This window comes from Salvelinus namaycush, chromosome 17, assembly GCF_016432855.1.
Source record: "Salvelinus namaycush isolate Seneca chromosome 17, SaNama_1.0, whole genome shotgun sequence".
In the NCBI taxonomy this organism is placed as follows: domain Eukaryota; kingdom Metazoa; phylum Chordata; class Actinopteri; order Salmoniformes; family Salmonidae; genus Salvelinus; species Salvelinus namaycush.
In genome coordinates this window covers 16,100,835-16,114,244 of record NC_052323.1, presented here as the reverse complement: position 1 = coordinate 16,114,244, position 13,410 = coordinate 16,100,835, and the positions used below count along the sequence as shown (strand labels likewise).

Below are 13,410 nucleotides of genomic sequence, written 5' to 3'. Positions count from 1 at the left end.
AACACATAGCCATACAGTAACAGAAATACAGTATGTTGGATACAGTGGGATATGGTTAACACATAGCCATACAGTATGTTGGATACAGTGAGATATGGTTAACACAGCCATACAGTAACAGAAATACAGTATGTTGGATGCAGTGGGATATGGTTAACACATAGCCATACAGTATGTTGGATACAGTGAGATATGGTTAACACAGCCATACAGTAACAGAAATACAGTATGTTGGATACAGTGGGATATGGTTAACACAGCCATACAGTAACAGAAATACAGTATGTTGGATACAGTGGGATATGGTTAACACATAGCCATACAGTATGTTGGATACAGTGAGATATGGTTAACACAGCCATACAGTAACAGAAATACAGTATGTTGGATACAGTGGGATATGGTTAACACATACATACAGTATGTTGGATGCAGTGGGATATGGTTAACACAGCCATACAGTAACAGAAATACAGTATGTTGGATACAGTGGGATATGGTTAACACATACATACAGTATGTTGGATGCAGTGGGATATGGTTAACACAGACATACAGTAACAGAAATACAACACAGTTAGTAGCAAAGCACAGTATTTCAACAAGGGGAGTCAGTGGCCATGTCAGTGCTCTCTAAACCCTAGGAGCTACAGTGGGATGGCACTGAGACACAGCGCGGTGCACGAGACCATGTGTCAAATCCAATGCTTACAAACGTCATCTGCAGGCAAAACAACTAACACAACGTGACCAACAAACAAAACATTGTGTTAGTTAGGAGCCATTCCTGGGGCTTAGCAGCTCAAAGGAATGAGAGGGGGGGGGGGGGGGGGGGGGGGGAAGAAGGGTGGAGGGGAGAGGTTAAGACAAGATTAGCTGGGAGTTAAACAGCAGGCGAGCAACAATACAGGAGAGATCTGTAAGAGAAAGAGCAGGGTGAGTTAGTGACACGAGGCACCAGAGAGAACCCCTGGTAGAGACCAGGGACAGACAAAGGCACAGGAGTTCGGGGCAGTCGAGGGTGTAGTGTTGGCTGGAAAAGAGCACACCTAGAGAGAGAGGAGGAGAGAGTGGAGGAAAGGAACGAAGGCCGGTTTGGAAGTTTTAAATCCCTAGCTTGCTGCATTTTACAATCACTGCACCAACAGTAGCCTGAACTGCCTAAACCTCCCTAGCTTGCACATACAAATCAGTACTTGGAGCTGAATATGAGTGAAGTGAATGAGCAGAGAAATGTTGGAGGAGATGCGTGCTTGTTATTACAAAAGGAGGAGGCCCGAGTAATGCAGACAAGGACAAGAAAATATAAACTTGGTTCATGCTAGCCACCTTGGTCATCTGACGTCCCCTTATCGAGCTTGGAGGGGGTCGGCGTTCTGCCCCCCCCAGCGCGTGTCAGGGAGGAGCTTCTCTTCATCAGGGAGGGGCCTACAGACAGGAGAGTGGGGTTACAGCCTACCAAGGACAGAGGGGGCAGGAGCAATTTCCCACAAAAGGGCCTCACGAAACACATGGATTTCATTACGAGTAATTTTGTTCTCATTACAGTACAAATCAATATGCCTTGAATTCTACGTTAGTGGACTGTGTGGCAAAATGACACTATGACCATAATCTGATTACTTGCTCTCTCTCGATAGAGGGCTGCATGATGTCTAGCACCACGGTACTGTATGACGACAGCCTGCATCTGCCAACTATTCAGGCTTAAAGAAAATATTTGTTTCTCTAACAAGCAAAAAATGTCTAGACACGTAATACTCTCCAGATCAAATATGTTAATCTCTATAGGCACTCGTTTCCTGTGCGGAATGAGGGCGTTGTCAAAAGCTTCAGAGCCACATCAGGCAACGGTTGCTCAGACCTATCAAATGGAGTGTGGAGCATGAAGAGGATGGCTGAGTTGGGTGAGGATAGTGGTGTATGGGGGGGGGGGGGGGGGGCTTAATATGCACCTGTCTGTTCCACCTGAAGCTTTTGTCTGCCTTCCTTAGTGGGCTGAGTGTCTAGGTCGACTTTGTTGTTTCTAGGCAACCGGTTCAGTGACGAACTCCTCACACGAGCACCTGAGAGACAACGAGGAGACACCCATGAAGCTGTGACACAGCCATCTCTCTTTAGAGTTGAAGTCGGAAGTTTACATACACTTAGGTTGGAGTCATTAAAACTAGTTTTTCAACCACTCCACAAATTTCTTGTTTACAAACTATAGTTTTGGCAAGTCGGTTAGGACATCTACTTTGTGCATGACACAAGTAATTTTGCCAACAATTATTTACAGACAGATTATTTCACATATAATTTACTGTATCACAATTCCAGTGGGTCAGAAGTTTACATACACTAAGTTGACTGTGCCTTTAAACAGCTTGGAAAATTCCAGAAAATTGTCATGAATTTAGAAGCTTCTGATAAGCTAATTGACATCATTTGAGTCAATTGGAGGTGTACCTGTGGATGTATTTCAATGCCTACCTTCAAACTCAGTGCCTCTTTGCTTGACATCATGGGAAATCAAAAGAAATCAGCCAAGACCTCAGAAAATAAATTGGAGACCTCCACAAGTCTGGTTCATCCTTGGAGGCAATTTCCAAACACATGAAGGTACCACGTTCATCTGTACAAACAATAGCACGCAAGTATAAACACCATGGGACCATGCAATTGTCATACCACTCAGGAAGGAGATGCGTTCTGTCTTCTAGAGAAGAACGTACTATGGTGCGAAAAGTGCAAATCAATCACAGAACAACAGCAGAGGACCTTGTGAATATCCTGGAGGAAAACGGTACAAAAGTATCTATATCCACAGTAAAACGAGTCCTATAAATCAACATAACCTGAAAGGCCGCTCAGCAAGGAAGAAGCCACTGCTCCAAAACCGCCATAAAAAAAGCCAGACTACGGTTTGCAACTGCACATGGGGACAAAGATCGGACAGAGAAATGTCCTCTGGTCTGATGAAACAAAAATAGAACTGTTTGGCCATAATGACCATCGTTATGTTTGGAGGAAAAAGGGGGATGCTTGCAAGCTGAAGAACACCATCCCAACCGTGAAACACGGGGGTGGCAGCATCATGTTGTGGGGGTGCTTTGCTGCAGGAGGGACTGGTGCACTTCACAAAATAGATGGCATCATGAGGGAGGAAAATTATGTGGATATATTGAAGCAACATCTCAGACATCAGTCAGGAAGTTAAAGCTTGGTCGCAAATGGGTCTTCCAAATGGACAATGACCCCAAGCATACATCCAAAGTTGTGGCAAAATGGCTTAATGACAACAAAGTCAAGGTATTGGAGTGGCCATCACAAAGCCCTGACCTCAATCCTATAGAACATTTGTGGGCAGAACTGAAAAAGCGTGTGCGAGCAAGGCCTACAAACCTGACTCAGTTACACCAGCTCTGTCAGGAGGAATGGGCCAAAATTCACCCAACTTATTGTGGGAAGCTTGTGGAAGGCTACCCGAAATATTTGACCCAAGTTAAACAATTTTAAGGCAATGCTACCAAATACTAATTGAGTGTATGTAAACTTCTGACCCACTGGGAATGTGATGAAAGAAATAAAAAATGAAATAAATCATTCTACTATTATTCTGACATTTCACATTATTAAAATAAAGTGGTGATCCTAACTGACCTAAGACAGGGAATTTTTACTCGGATTAAATGTCAGGAATTGTGAAAAACTGAGTTTACATGTATTTGGCTAAGGTGTATGCTACCTTCCAACTTCAACTGTACATGATTCCATATGTATTATTTCATAGTTTTGATGGCTTCACTATTATTCTACAATGTAGAAAATTGTAAAAATAAAGAAAAACCTTGAATGAGTAGGTGTCCAAACTTTTGACTGGTACTGTATATATTGATGAGAACAAAAGTACTAGCAAATTGCCATAGCGGACGCTACCTAAATGCTAACAAGCACAAGAGAACATAAAGTAAATGCAAGGACAGACAACCCAGCCCAAGTTATAAACTATGTCAAAAGGCTACTCACAATTGATCCAGGAGTGGATTGATTGTCTCTGCTGTAACCCAGAAGTTTGACTTTGCAAGCTAGCCACCTATACCTAGCAAGTTAGCAAGCCAAATGCATAGCTGGAGCCCTGAGCTGGAGAAAATGATTTAGCACTTTGAGAGTTATAACTATAATTTAAGATATTTAGGCGGAAAACAATAGTAGTGAATTTAAAGCGCAACGTGATCACCTCTCTTGTGCTGCTCAACAGTGGGCGTCACGTTAGGAACCGTCAGTTTGCGCCACGTGCTCTTTATATACAAGCATACCATGTGACTGGCTCAATTGATTTTTTGTGAATAAAAATAAATAAATACATTATAATAATAAATAGGGACAGTATTGAAAATCATACCACCGGTATTTCAAAATACCTCGGTATATTGTATATACGCTATAAGCCTAGATTGGACCCAGAATGATGATTCTTCTCAAAAGGTCAGAAACAGTGCAATTCCTTGTGAATCTAATCAGGATGTACTCCATTAGAATAAGAAAGGAAGGTACAGTACAATGACTACTGAAGAGGAGAGAAGATCATAAACAGATTACTGATACTTTGGCACCCCTCCTTATGATTCTGAGACACTTCCCTGTGTCACAAAGTGCACTAAAAAGTGGAAGGGAGCACTAAATGGATGCAATGGAATCACAAGTTCATGCTGGGTTTGTCATTGGTTGAGATCAGAGACAGCGAGCCACAGCATTTGTTTACCAGTCTCTTAATGCTCCTCTGATCGGCTTGTCACTCAGTTCCTGGACATAGGAAGAAGAGGGTCAACAAGGTTGACAACAACTGTGACAGTGGCTGGGCATGAGGGTGGGTAGGGACTTACTTTTGTCAGGTGATTTGATGAGGGTGGCGGAGGAGGACAGGCGCTTGTTGATGCCAGAATCGGCCGGCTGTTTCAGGTTCATGGTGGAGGTAGAGCGCTTGTCAGCTAAGGGGAGGCAGGGACAGACAGACAGGGAGGGACGAGGGAGTTATACAGGAGGACCACTAGGAGACTGGGCGTGGGGGAGAGGAAAGAGGGAGATAGGGGGCAGGGTTCTTGCAGTGTCCGAATGTCCTGCCTGCAGCTAATATTCAACACTCATTTAGTGTCATGTCTATGGTATACTGCACTGGTGGGGCAATGTTTTATTGATTAATAGGGATGGGAATTGCCAGGGACCTCACAATACGATAGTATCACGATAGTTCGGTGCTGATATGTATTGTGATTTTCACGATTCTAGATGTATTGTGATTAGATACTGTAATTTGATGTTCCAAAACATATTGCTTACTATGGCTACGTTTACACAGACAGCCCAATTCAGATTCTTTCTTCACTAATTGGCCTTTTGACCAATCAGAACAGCTCTGAAAAAGATCTGATGTGATCGGTCAAAAGACCAATTAGTGGGAAAAATGTCAGAATTGGGCTGCCTGTTTAACTGCAGCCTATGTCTGCTGCAGAGACACAAGAGAGCACGAGTTTTTGATCAGCCATGGATATAAAAGTGAGGCACAACATGTTAGCTCACTATTTAAAAAGATGGAGAACAAGCCATAGGATGAAAAATAACAGAGTTTTGGCACAGATACAGCCGACTCGCACTAGCTAATGCTACCTAGCAAAAACTATATAATTCGATACTAGAAGTCATAGGATTGAAATAATATTGTGATGTAACTGTACAGATTTCCCCCCCCATCACTATTGATCAATCTAAGGAAATTCTGAATATTGATGCATATTTTAGTGCCGACATTGCTTGGCAAATAGCATTACACCGGCATCTTTACTTCATACATTCTTTATACATAAACATCAAGGGCCAGACCAAAGCCATTCCAATTCTTAGCCAGGCACAGCAGTTAGTGGAAAGAATTGAAAATCCAGAAAATAACTGAATAGACACCACAGGTGAACAGTCAAGAGAACGTGGACATTAGTTGGCACATGCGTGAAACAGTCAACAGTAGTGCTGCTCAGAGAGCTCAGTGCCTCCATCTGACAGCTGACCTGGAAGTGCTAGAGTGAGTGAGAGTGAAAGAAGGAGAGGAAGTCCACAGGCTGCGTTTCCATTCAGCGAGCCCAAGGCATGTGGGACAGAAGCGACAGTAAAGTTCCCCTTACATGTTGATCTAAGGTCAGCCTTGCATTTCCCCTCCTGACGGTTCATTTTAGGATTGGGGGAGGGTAAGCTGATCCTAGATCTGTGCATACAAGCAACATCAACCCATCCCTGGGAGAACAGGAAGATATTAGTGAGGCAGTGAGTGACTAAGAAAAGGGCTGGTGGTTAACATAAGTGCCAGTCCATGCTACTGTACTGTAGGTATAGTACAGGTATCAACCAGCACCTTGAGTCCTGGGGGGCTTTTCTGGAGACGCGGGGGAGATAACTATAGCTACTGGAGAGGAGGCGCCTGCGTCAGGTTCTCCTGTGGGTGAGAAAGGGTCTCAGCAGGGAGAGGGCAGAAGAGACATGAACCCCCCCCCACATGGACAGAGTGGAAGAGGAACAGGGCTGGCTGACAAACATCAATAGATTCACCTCTCTGACCATCAGAGCCCACAACACAGCTGCTGGGAAACAGGCTCACATCATAAGTCTTGAATGAGGCTCTATGGGATCAGACCACAGAAATGTCAAATAAATGGACTGATAACGTACATATTTTGGACCTATACTAAGTACATTGGTTTTATACAGTATGGGCCGGATTCCCTGACACAGATTAAGCACAATTGGACTGAAAAGCACTTTCAAATGGAGAAAAGCACTTTCAAATTGAGACTATCTTCTATCAAGTTTTTAAATCCAGAACTAGGTGTAATCTATTACTGGGAAACTGCCCCTATATGTACAATAAATGCCTTGCCTGAAACAAAAACTAAAAAATGTTTGTGATACAGTGAGGCAGCTATGTCACTACACATTAATAGTATGCTTCATTAACTAAAGGCAGTCAGACTTCAAATAAAAACAGAAAACATTGAGAAACACAGAGCCAATCAACATAACTCCAGCTGACAGAGAACCAATAACGAGCCAGTCAATGTGAGGATGCAACAGCAAGTTTAACCGACTTGTGTCATTCAGCGTCCCGCTGTCAGACAAGCAGAAACGGAAACTTCTTACACACACACACACACACACACACACACACACACACAGGTGGAGTCCTACACATTTTGTAGTCCTATCTATATGGTATAGAGAGCAGAGTGGGAATGGTATGATGGAGGGTTCCTTACCAGGTCGGTTGTCTGACTCTGAAACCCCTCCCCAGGACCACCTCTTCTGCTTCTGCTCCACTCTCTGGCTGCGCTCCAGGGTCCGCCGCATCACCGCCTCATAGTGCTCCTGCAGCATACACACACAGAGAGAGACGAGGGGAGAGAAAGCGACCAGGAGAGAGACGGGGGGAGCGAGAAAGAGAGAGGAGCGGAATAGCGAGAGAGAGAGGGGAGGATAGCGAGCGAGAGATATGAGGGGGGATAGGGAGCGAAAGATGAGAGAGAGGGGGGAATGAAGAGGAGAAAGAGAGGGGGAGATTGAGAGATACGGAGAGAGATGGGCACAGTGGCGGAATGCAAAGTCATTCAGAAATAATCTTGGTCTCCCAAACCAAAATAGGTCAAACAGATAAATGGGACAAAAATGACAACATGAACATATGTCCCAGAATGATTTGAGGAGGTAACTCAAGGTGAAATGCCATTTTCTGTCTGACTAGCTGACAATAACAGTTCACTACAATATGACCATAGTGATGGGAGAAGGGGTAAGTGAGGGAGATCATTTTGAGAGACAAACAAGATGTCAGATAACGTCATATTTGAGAAAGATCAAGCCAAATTGTCTGTTCTGCTTTAAAACAAAGACACATATCCCTATAATATCCCTATAATATCTTTTAAATTCTGAAATCTTTCAGATGTCACGACCAACACTAAATTGTTCTGGGGCCGTTGCTGTAGTGGTGAAAAGCAGCAGGCCACTAATAACAAGGTGTCTGGAATAAGAACTCTGAGGGACTGAGCTTCCTGCAGCAGACGCCCATGAAAAGTAGCTAAAACAGGATATGGTTTCATTCATAACACGTACCAAAGTATGCAGACTTTACTGAAGTTCTTCACCCATGCTCTAACCGAGACATAGCATTAACTCTGCCAATTAGGCTACACCATAAAATACCACAGACCTGAGCAGTGAGCATAACCACCTCGTGATGAGTTAAGTTCACCAGTACCAATTGAAATACATTCTTCTTGCTTACTTGTACATCTGCATAGCCTGGTCCAGACACATTTGTATCATTCCCAAACCACTGCATCTCAGGGCCTAAAATTAACACCTGCCAAATGCGGGTCGGTGTTGACATCGAGTAAGATGTCTATTTCGGCCAGGTGGTCCTGCGGGTGGTCTGGGCCCCACAGCGCAAGCATTTCACTCGCATTAGCGAATAAATAAGAATTAAGTAAAGTATGAGCATATAAATGCAGCAGTAATTGTAGCGGAAAGAAAATATTTTTCTCATCTATCTGCCACAGTAGCTGGTGGACCAAAAAGTTCCATGCCCAGCACTGCATACACCAAGAGTTGACTAGAATATATCCCAATAATACAAGCTGTATCTGTAGTGCCGCCCTGGTGTTGAGGATGACCCCAGGGGCCTGTACCTTCTCCTCTTCCTGTTTTTGCTTCCTCTTTCCCTCCACGGCCGAGCGTCTCTGCTCCTCCTTCCTGCGCTGCTCGTCCAGCTTCTTCTGGCGCTCCTCCATCTGACGCTCCACCTGCAGCTTGGCCTTACGCTCCCGCTCCAGGATCTGAGTTTCCTTCGTAGCTATAGATGGGGGGGGGGGGGGTGCAAGTATGGGTTAGTGTGAAAGGGTGTGGTGAAAAAAAGGTGGGAAAACACATTGGTTTGTTTACTTTGTGACCAGCCCAGAGGTCACCTCATTAAATCTCCCAGTAAAGTCCCTCTACACTCTAAAGAAGGCATTTCCTGTCTTAACAGGAAATGCCTCTGAGGACTTGCAATGTATGTACTTGTGTATGTTGCTAATCCAATGATTTGATTAGATCCAGATCCAAGATGGCGTAGCAGTCAGATGTCTCTGTCTTTGTCCTGTCGTGTCCCTTGTTTATATATTTTTATATCTTTCTCTTCGCATATCTTTTAAAATATTTTCCTAAACCTCAACTTCTAAATACTGTCCTGCAACCAGCCTCACCCAATGTGGTGTGGATCTGTTTTTTTTCTAAAGTATTTCTATTTACTTCGGATCTGGAATCCCTCAACTGAAGCTAGCCAGCTAACTACCTACCAGCTATCAGTCAGGAAACCACTGCTAGCGGTCATCAGCTAACCTTTAGCTCGGAAAGCTCTCGCCAGTTCGTACAACATGACTCAAACTAGAGCATAGCGGACCTATTTTTTTCTCTCCATATCCCCGGATTCCTACCGCAGACTCTGAACATTTTCATCTGGATCTTCGCAACTAGCTAACTGTAATCCCGGGTGACTACTCCTGGCTAGCGTTTCCATCCCGGAGCAAGCACCAATTAGCTTGAAGCTAGCCTGGCTAGGGCTCCTGGGCTACCACCGAAGCCCACTCCTGGGTTACAATATCCGGACCCCTTCTACTACCGGTACGGGGCACGGAACCCCACCGATCCTCTACGACTGGAATACTGACATAATCTGCCCGAGGATTCAAACAGGCCCCTCAGGCGTGACGTTCGCTGAAGGCCCATTCTGCTAACCCCGGCCTGCTAGCTACCTGGAGCAACTTGGAATCCTACTAATCCACGACTGGTCTATCGACGTCACCGCACGAAGAGGCAAAAACAGACTTACCTCCATTGCGACGTCCCCCAAAGGCCCCGGTCTGCTAACTGCTAGCTTGCTGGCCCCGGTCTGCTAACTGCTAGCTTGCTGGCCCCGGTCTGCTAACTGCTAGCTTGCTGGCCCCGGTCTGCTAACTGCTAGCTTGCTGGCCCCGGTCTGCTAACTGCTAGCTTGCTGGCCCCGGTCTGCTAACTGCTAGCTTGCTGGCCACAGTCTGCTAACTGCTAGCTTGCTGGCCACAGTCTGCTAACTGCTAGCTTGTTAGCACCGGCCTACTATCTGCTAGCACCGGCCTGCTAACTTTCTGAATCCCCAGCGAGCCCAACCATTTACTGGACCCATATGTTCACTTGGCTACGCATGCCTCTCTCTAATATCAATATGCATCGAATAGCCCCCGTGATATGCAACTTTTCAGGAAAGTCAGGAACAAATACACAGGCAGATTGAAAAAGCTAGCCTTAGCTTTCCTAAACAGAAATTTACATCCTGTAGTACAAACTCAAAAAAGTTTTGGGACACTGTAAAGTCCATGGAGAATAAGAGCACCTCCTCCCAGCTGCCCACTGCTCTGAGGCTAGGAAACACTGTTACCACCGATAAATCCACTATGATTGACAATTTCAACAAGCATTTCTCTACGGCTGGCCATGCTCCACCTGGCTACCCCTACCCCGGTCAACTGCCCGGCACCCCCCACAGCAACCCGCAAAAGCTCCCACCATTTCTCCTTCACCCAAAAAGCGAATGTTCTGAAAGAGCTGCAAAATCTGGACCCCTACAAATCAGCCGGGCTAGACAATCTGGACCCTCTCGTTCTAAAATTATCTGCCGAAATTGTTGCAACCCCTATTACTTGCCTGTTCAACCTCTTTCGTATCGTCTGAGATTCCCAAAGATTGGAAAGCTGCCGCGGTCATCCCCCTCTTCAAAGGGGGTGACACTCTAGACCCAAACTGCTACAGACCTATATCTATCCTACCCTGTCTTTCTAAGGTCTTCGAAAGCCAAGTTAACAAACAGATTACCGACCATTTCGAATCCCACCGTACCTATGCAATCTGTTTTCAGAGCAGGTCATGGGTGCATCTCAGCCACGCTCAAGTTCCTAAACAACGACATAACCGCCATCGATAAGAGACATTACTGTGCAGCCGTATTCATCGACCTGGCCAAGGCTTTCGACTGTCAATCACCACATTCTTATTGGCAGACGCGACAGTCTTGGTTTCTCAAATGATTGCCTCGCCTGGTTCACCAACTACTTCTCAGATAGATTTCAGTGCGTCAAATCGGAGGGCCTGTTGTCCGGACCTCTGGCAGTCTCTATGGGGATGCCACAGAGTTCAATTCTCGGTCCGACTCTCTTCTCTGTATACATCAACGATGTCGCTCTTGCTGCTGGTGATTCTCTGATCCACCTCTACGCAGATGACACCATTCTGTATACTTCTGGCACTTCTTTGGACACTGTTAACTAACCTCCAGACGAGCTTCAATGCCATACAACTCTCCTTCCGTGGCCTCCAACTGCTCTTAAATGCAAGCAAAACTAAATGCATGCTATTCAATCGATCACTCTGCTCGCACCTGCCCGCCCGTCCAGCATCACTACTCTGGACAGCTCTGACTTAGAATACGTGGACAATTACAAATACATAGGTGTCTGGTTAGACTGTAAATTCTCCTTCCAGACTCACATTAAGCATCTCCAATTCAAAATTAAATCTAGAATCGGCTTCCTATATCGCAGCAAAGAATCCTTCACTCATGCTGCCAAACATACCCTCGTAAAACTGACCATCCTACCGATCCTCGACTTCGACGATGTCATCTATAAAATAGCCTCCAACACTCTACTCAACAAATTGGATGCAGTCTATCACAGTGCCATCCGTTTTGTCACCAAAGCCCAATACACTACCCACCACTGCGACCTGTACGCTCTCGTTGGTTGGCCCTCGCTTCATACTCGTCGCCAAACCCACTGGCTACAGGTTATCTACAAGTCTCTGCTAGGTAAAGCCCCCCTTATCTCAGCTCACTGGTCAGCATAGCAGCACCCACTCGTAGCACGTGCTCCAGCAGGTATATCTCACTGGTCACCCCCAAAGCCAATTCCTCCTTTGGTCGCCTTTCCTTCCAGTTCTCTGCTGCCAATGACTGGAAAGAACTGCAAAAATCACTGAAGCTGGAGACTCATATCTCCCTCACTAGCTTTAAGCACCAGCTGTCAGAGCAGCTCACAGATCACTGCACCTGTACATAGCCCATCTGTAAACAGCCCATCTATCTACCTCATCCACTTAGTGTATTTATCTTGCTCCTTTGCACCCCAGTATCTCTACTTGCACATTCATCTTCTGCGCATCTACCATTCCAGTGTTTAATTGCTATATTGTAATTACTTTGCCACCATGGCCTATTTATTGCCTTATCTCCCTTATCTTACCTCATTTGCACTCACTGTATATAGACTTTTTTTTTTCTCCCCTACTGTATTATTGACTGTATGTTTTGTTTATTCCATGTGTAACTCTGTGTTGTTGTATGTGTCGAATTGCTATGCTTTATCTTGGCCAGGTCGCAGTTGTAAATGAGAACTTGTTCTCAACTAGCCTACCTGGTTAAATAAAGGTGAAATAAAAAAATAAAATAAAATAAATTAGGGCTGAAACAGTCAGGATCAGAGACTGGGCCCATTAAAGAGGATGGTGTACAGGTCTCCTGAGACCGCTACTAGAATGTTCTGTTGGATTCTGAACCACCATTCAGACTGAGCTCTTACCTTGCTGCCTATCGGATTCCTCTCGTCTCTCTTTCGCCACACGAAGACGCTCGTCTATCCTTAGTGCAGCACCATCAATGACTGCATGCACACACAGACACACACACACAGGTAAGTGGGAACACACTCACCTTCACACACATGCGGTGGAGAAAGTGTGGACATGGGTGGAGCATCGTTGTTCGATTATAATGAGCTGCAGTGTCACTGAGTGAATCACCTGACAGGCAGATGTGTCCATCATGTGCCTACCTGACATTAATGCACTTTGAGTCATATTACTGTAACTGTGTTACGTGGAAATAGTGCGGATATCGGTCAAATTTCCAAGCCCTTGCATGATTTCCAGGGAATTATTGATTTTGCACAAAAATAAAATAGTGATCGCGGAATCACGGAGGGACTGATTAGGCTACTCTGCAATGAATTACAGCAGGTAGGCCTAATTTATGACTAGTGAGGTTAAGATCATGTTAGTGCATGATAAAAACATACAGCATTAGCTAGGCCTCCTTGAAATATGGCAGAGGCTTACATGCTGACCAGACCGGACACGTCGCGTGCGCGAGCGTCGCAAAATAAATGTAGAAATCAATGTTATTCAATTATTGCACCCACACTGCTTGCGCACGCCAACGAGCGTCTGCGACACCAAGGGCTAAAATAGATGTTGTTCCTATTTCTGACGCAGATCGCGCTGCAAGTCCTGCCTCTCCCATCTCCTCATTGGTTTATAGAA

The 13,410-nt window shown here is 45.1% G+C and overlaps 1 protein-coding gene across 10 annotated transcripts in view; it reads right to left on the bottom strand.

Moving 5' to 3' along the window:
• LOC120062351 (ensconsin-like) overlaps positions 1 to 13,410 on the bottom strand; it is a 52,263-nt gene that overhangs the window by 22,163 nt on the left and 16,690 nt on the right. For 3 of the 10 annotated variants that reach the window (XM_039012253.1, XM_039012254.1, XM_039012257.1), the window contains exons 3-9: positions 12,672 to 12,752; positions 8,712 to 8,875; positions 7,284 to 7,392; positions 6,386 to 6,466; positions 4,869 to 4,973; positions 1,956 to 2,066; positions 1,330 to 1,428 (exon numbers count right to left, since the gene is read on the bottom strand). In XM_039012253.1, the coding sequence (XP_038868181.1) occupies positions 1,330 to 1,428; positions 1,956 to 2,066; positions 4,869 to 4,973; positions 6,386 to 6,466; positions 7,284 to 7,392; positions 8,712 to 8,875; positions 12,672 to 12,752 (750 nt within the window). The remainder of the gene's footprint in view (positions 1 to 1,329; positions 1,429 to 1,955; positions 2,067 to 4,868; positions 4,974 to 6,385; positions 6,467 to 7,283; positions 7,393 to 8,711; positions 8,876 to 12,671; positions 12,753 to 13,410) is intronic. The other 7 variants (XM_039012263.1, XM_039012264.1, XM_039012255.1 and 4 more) reach the window with 6 other exon arrangements.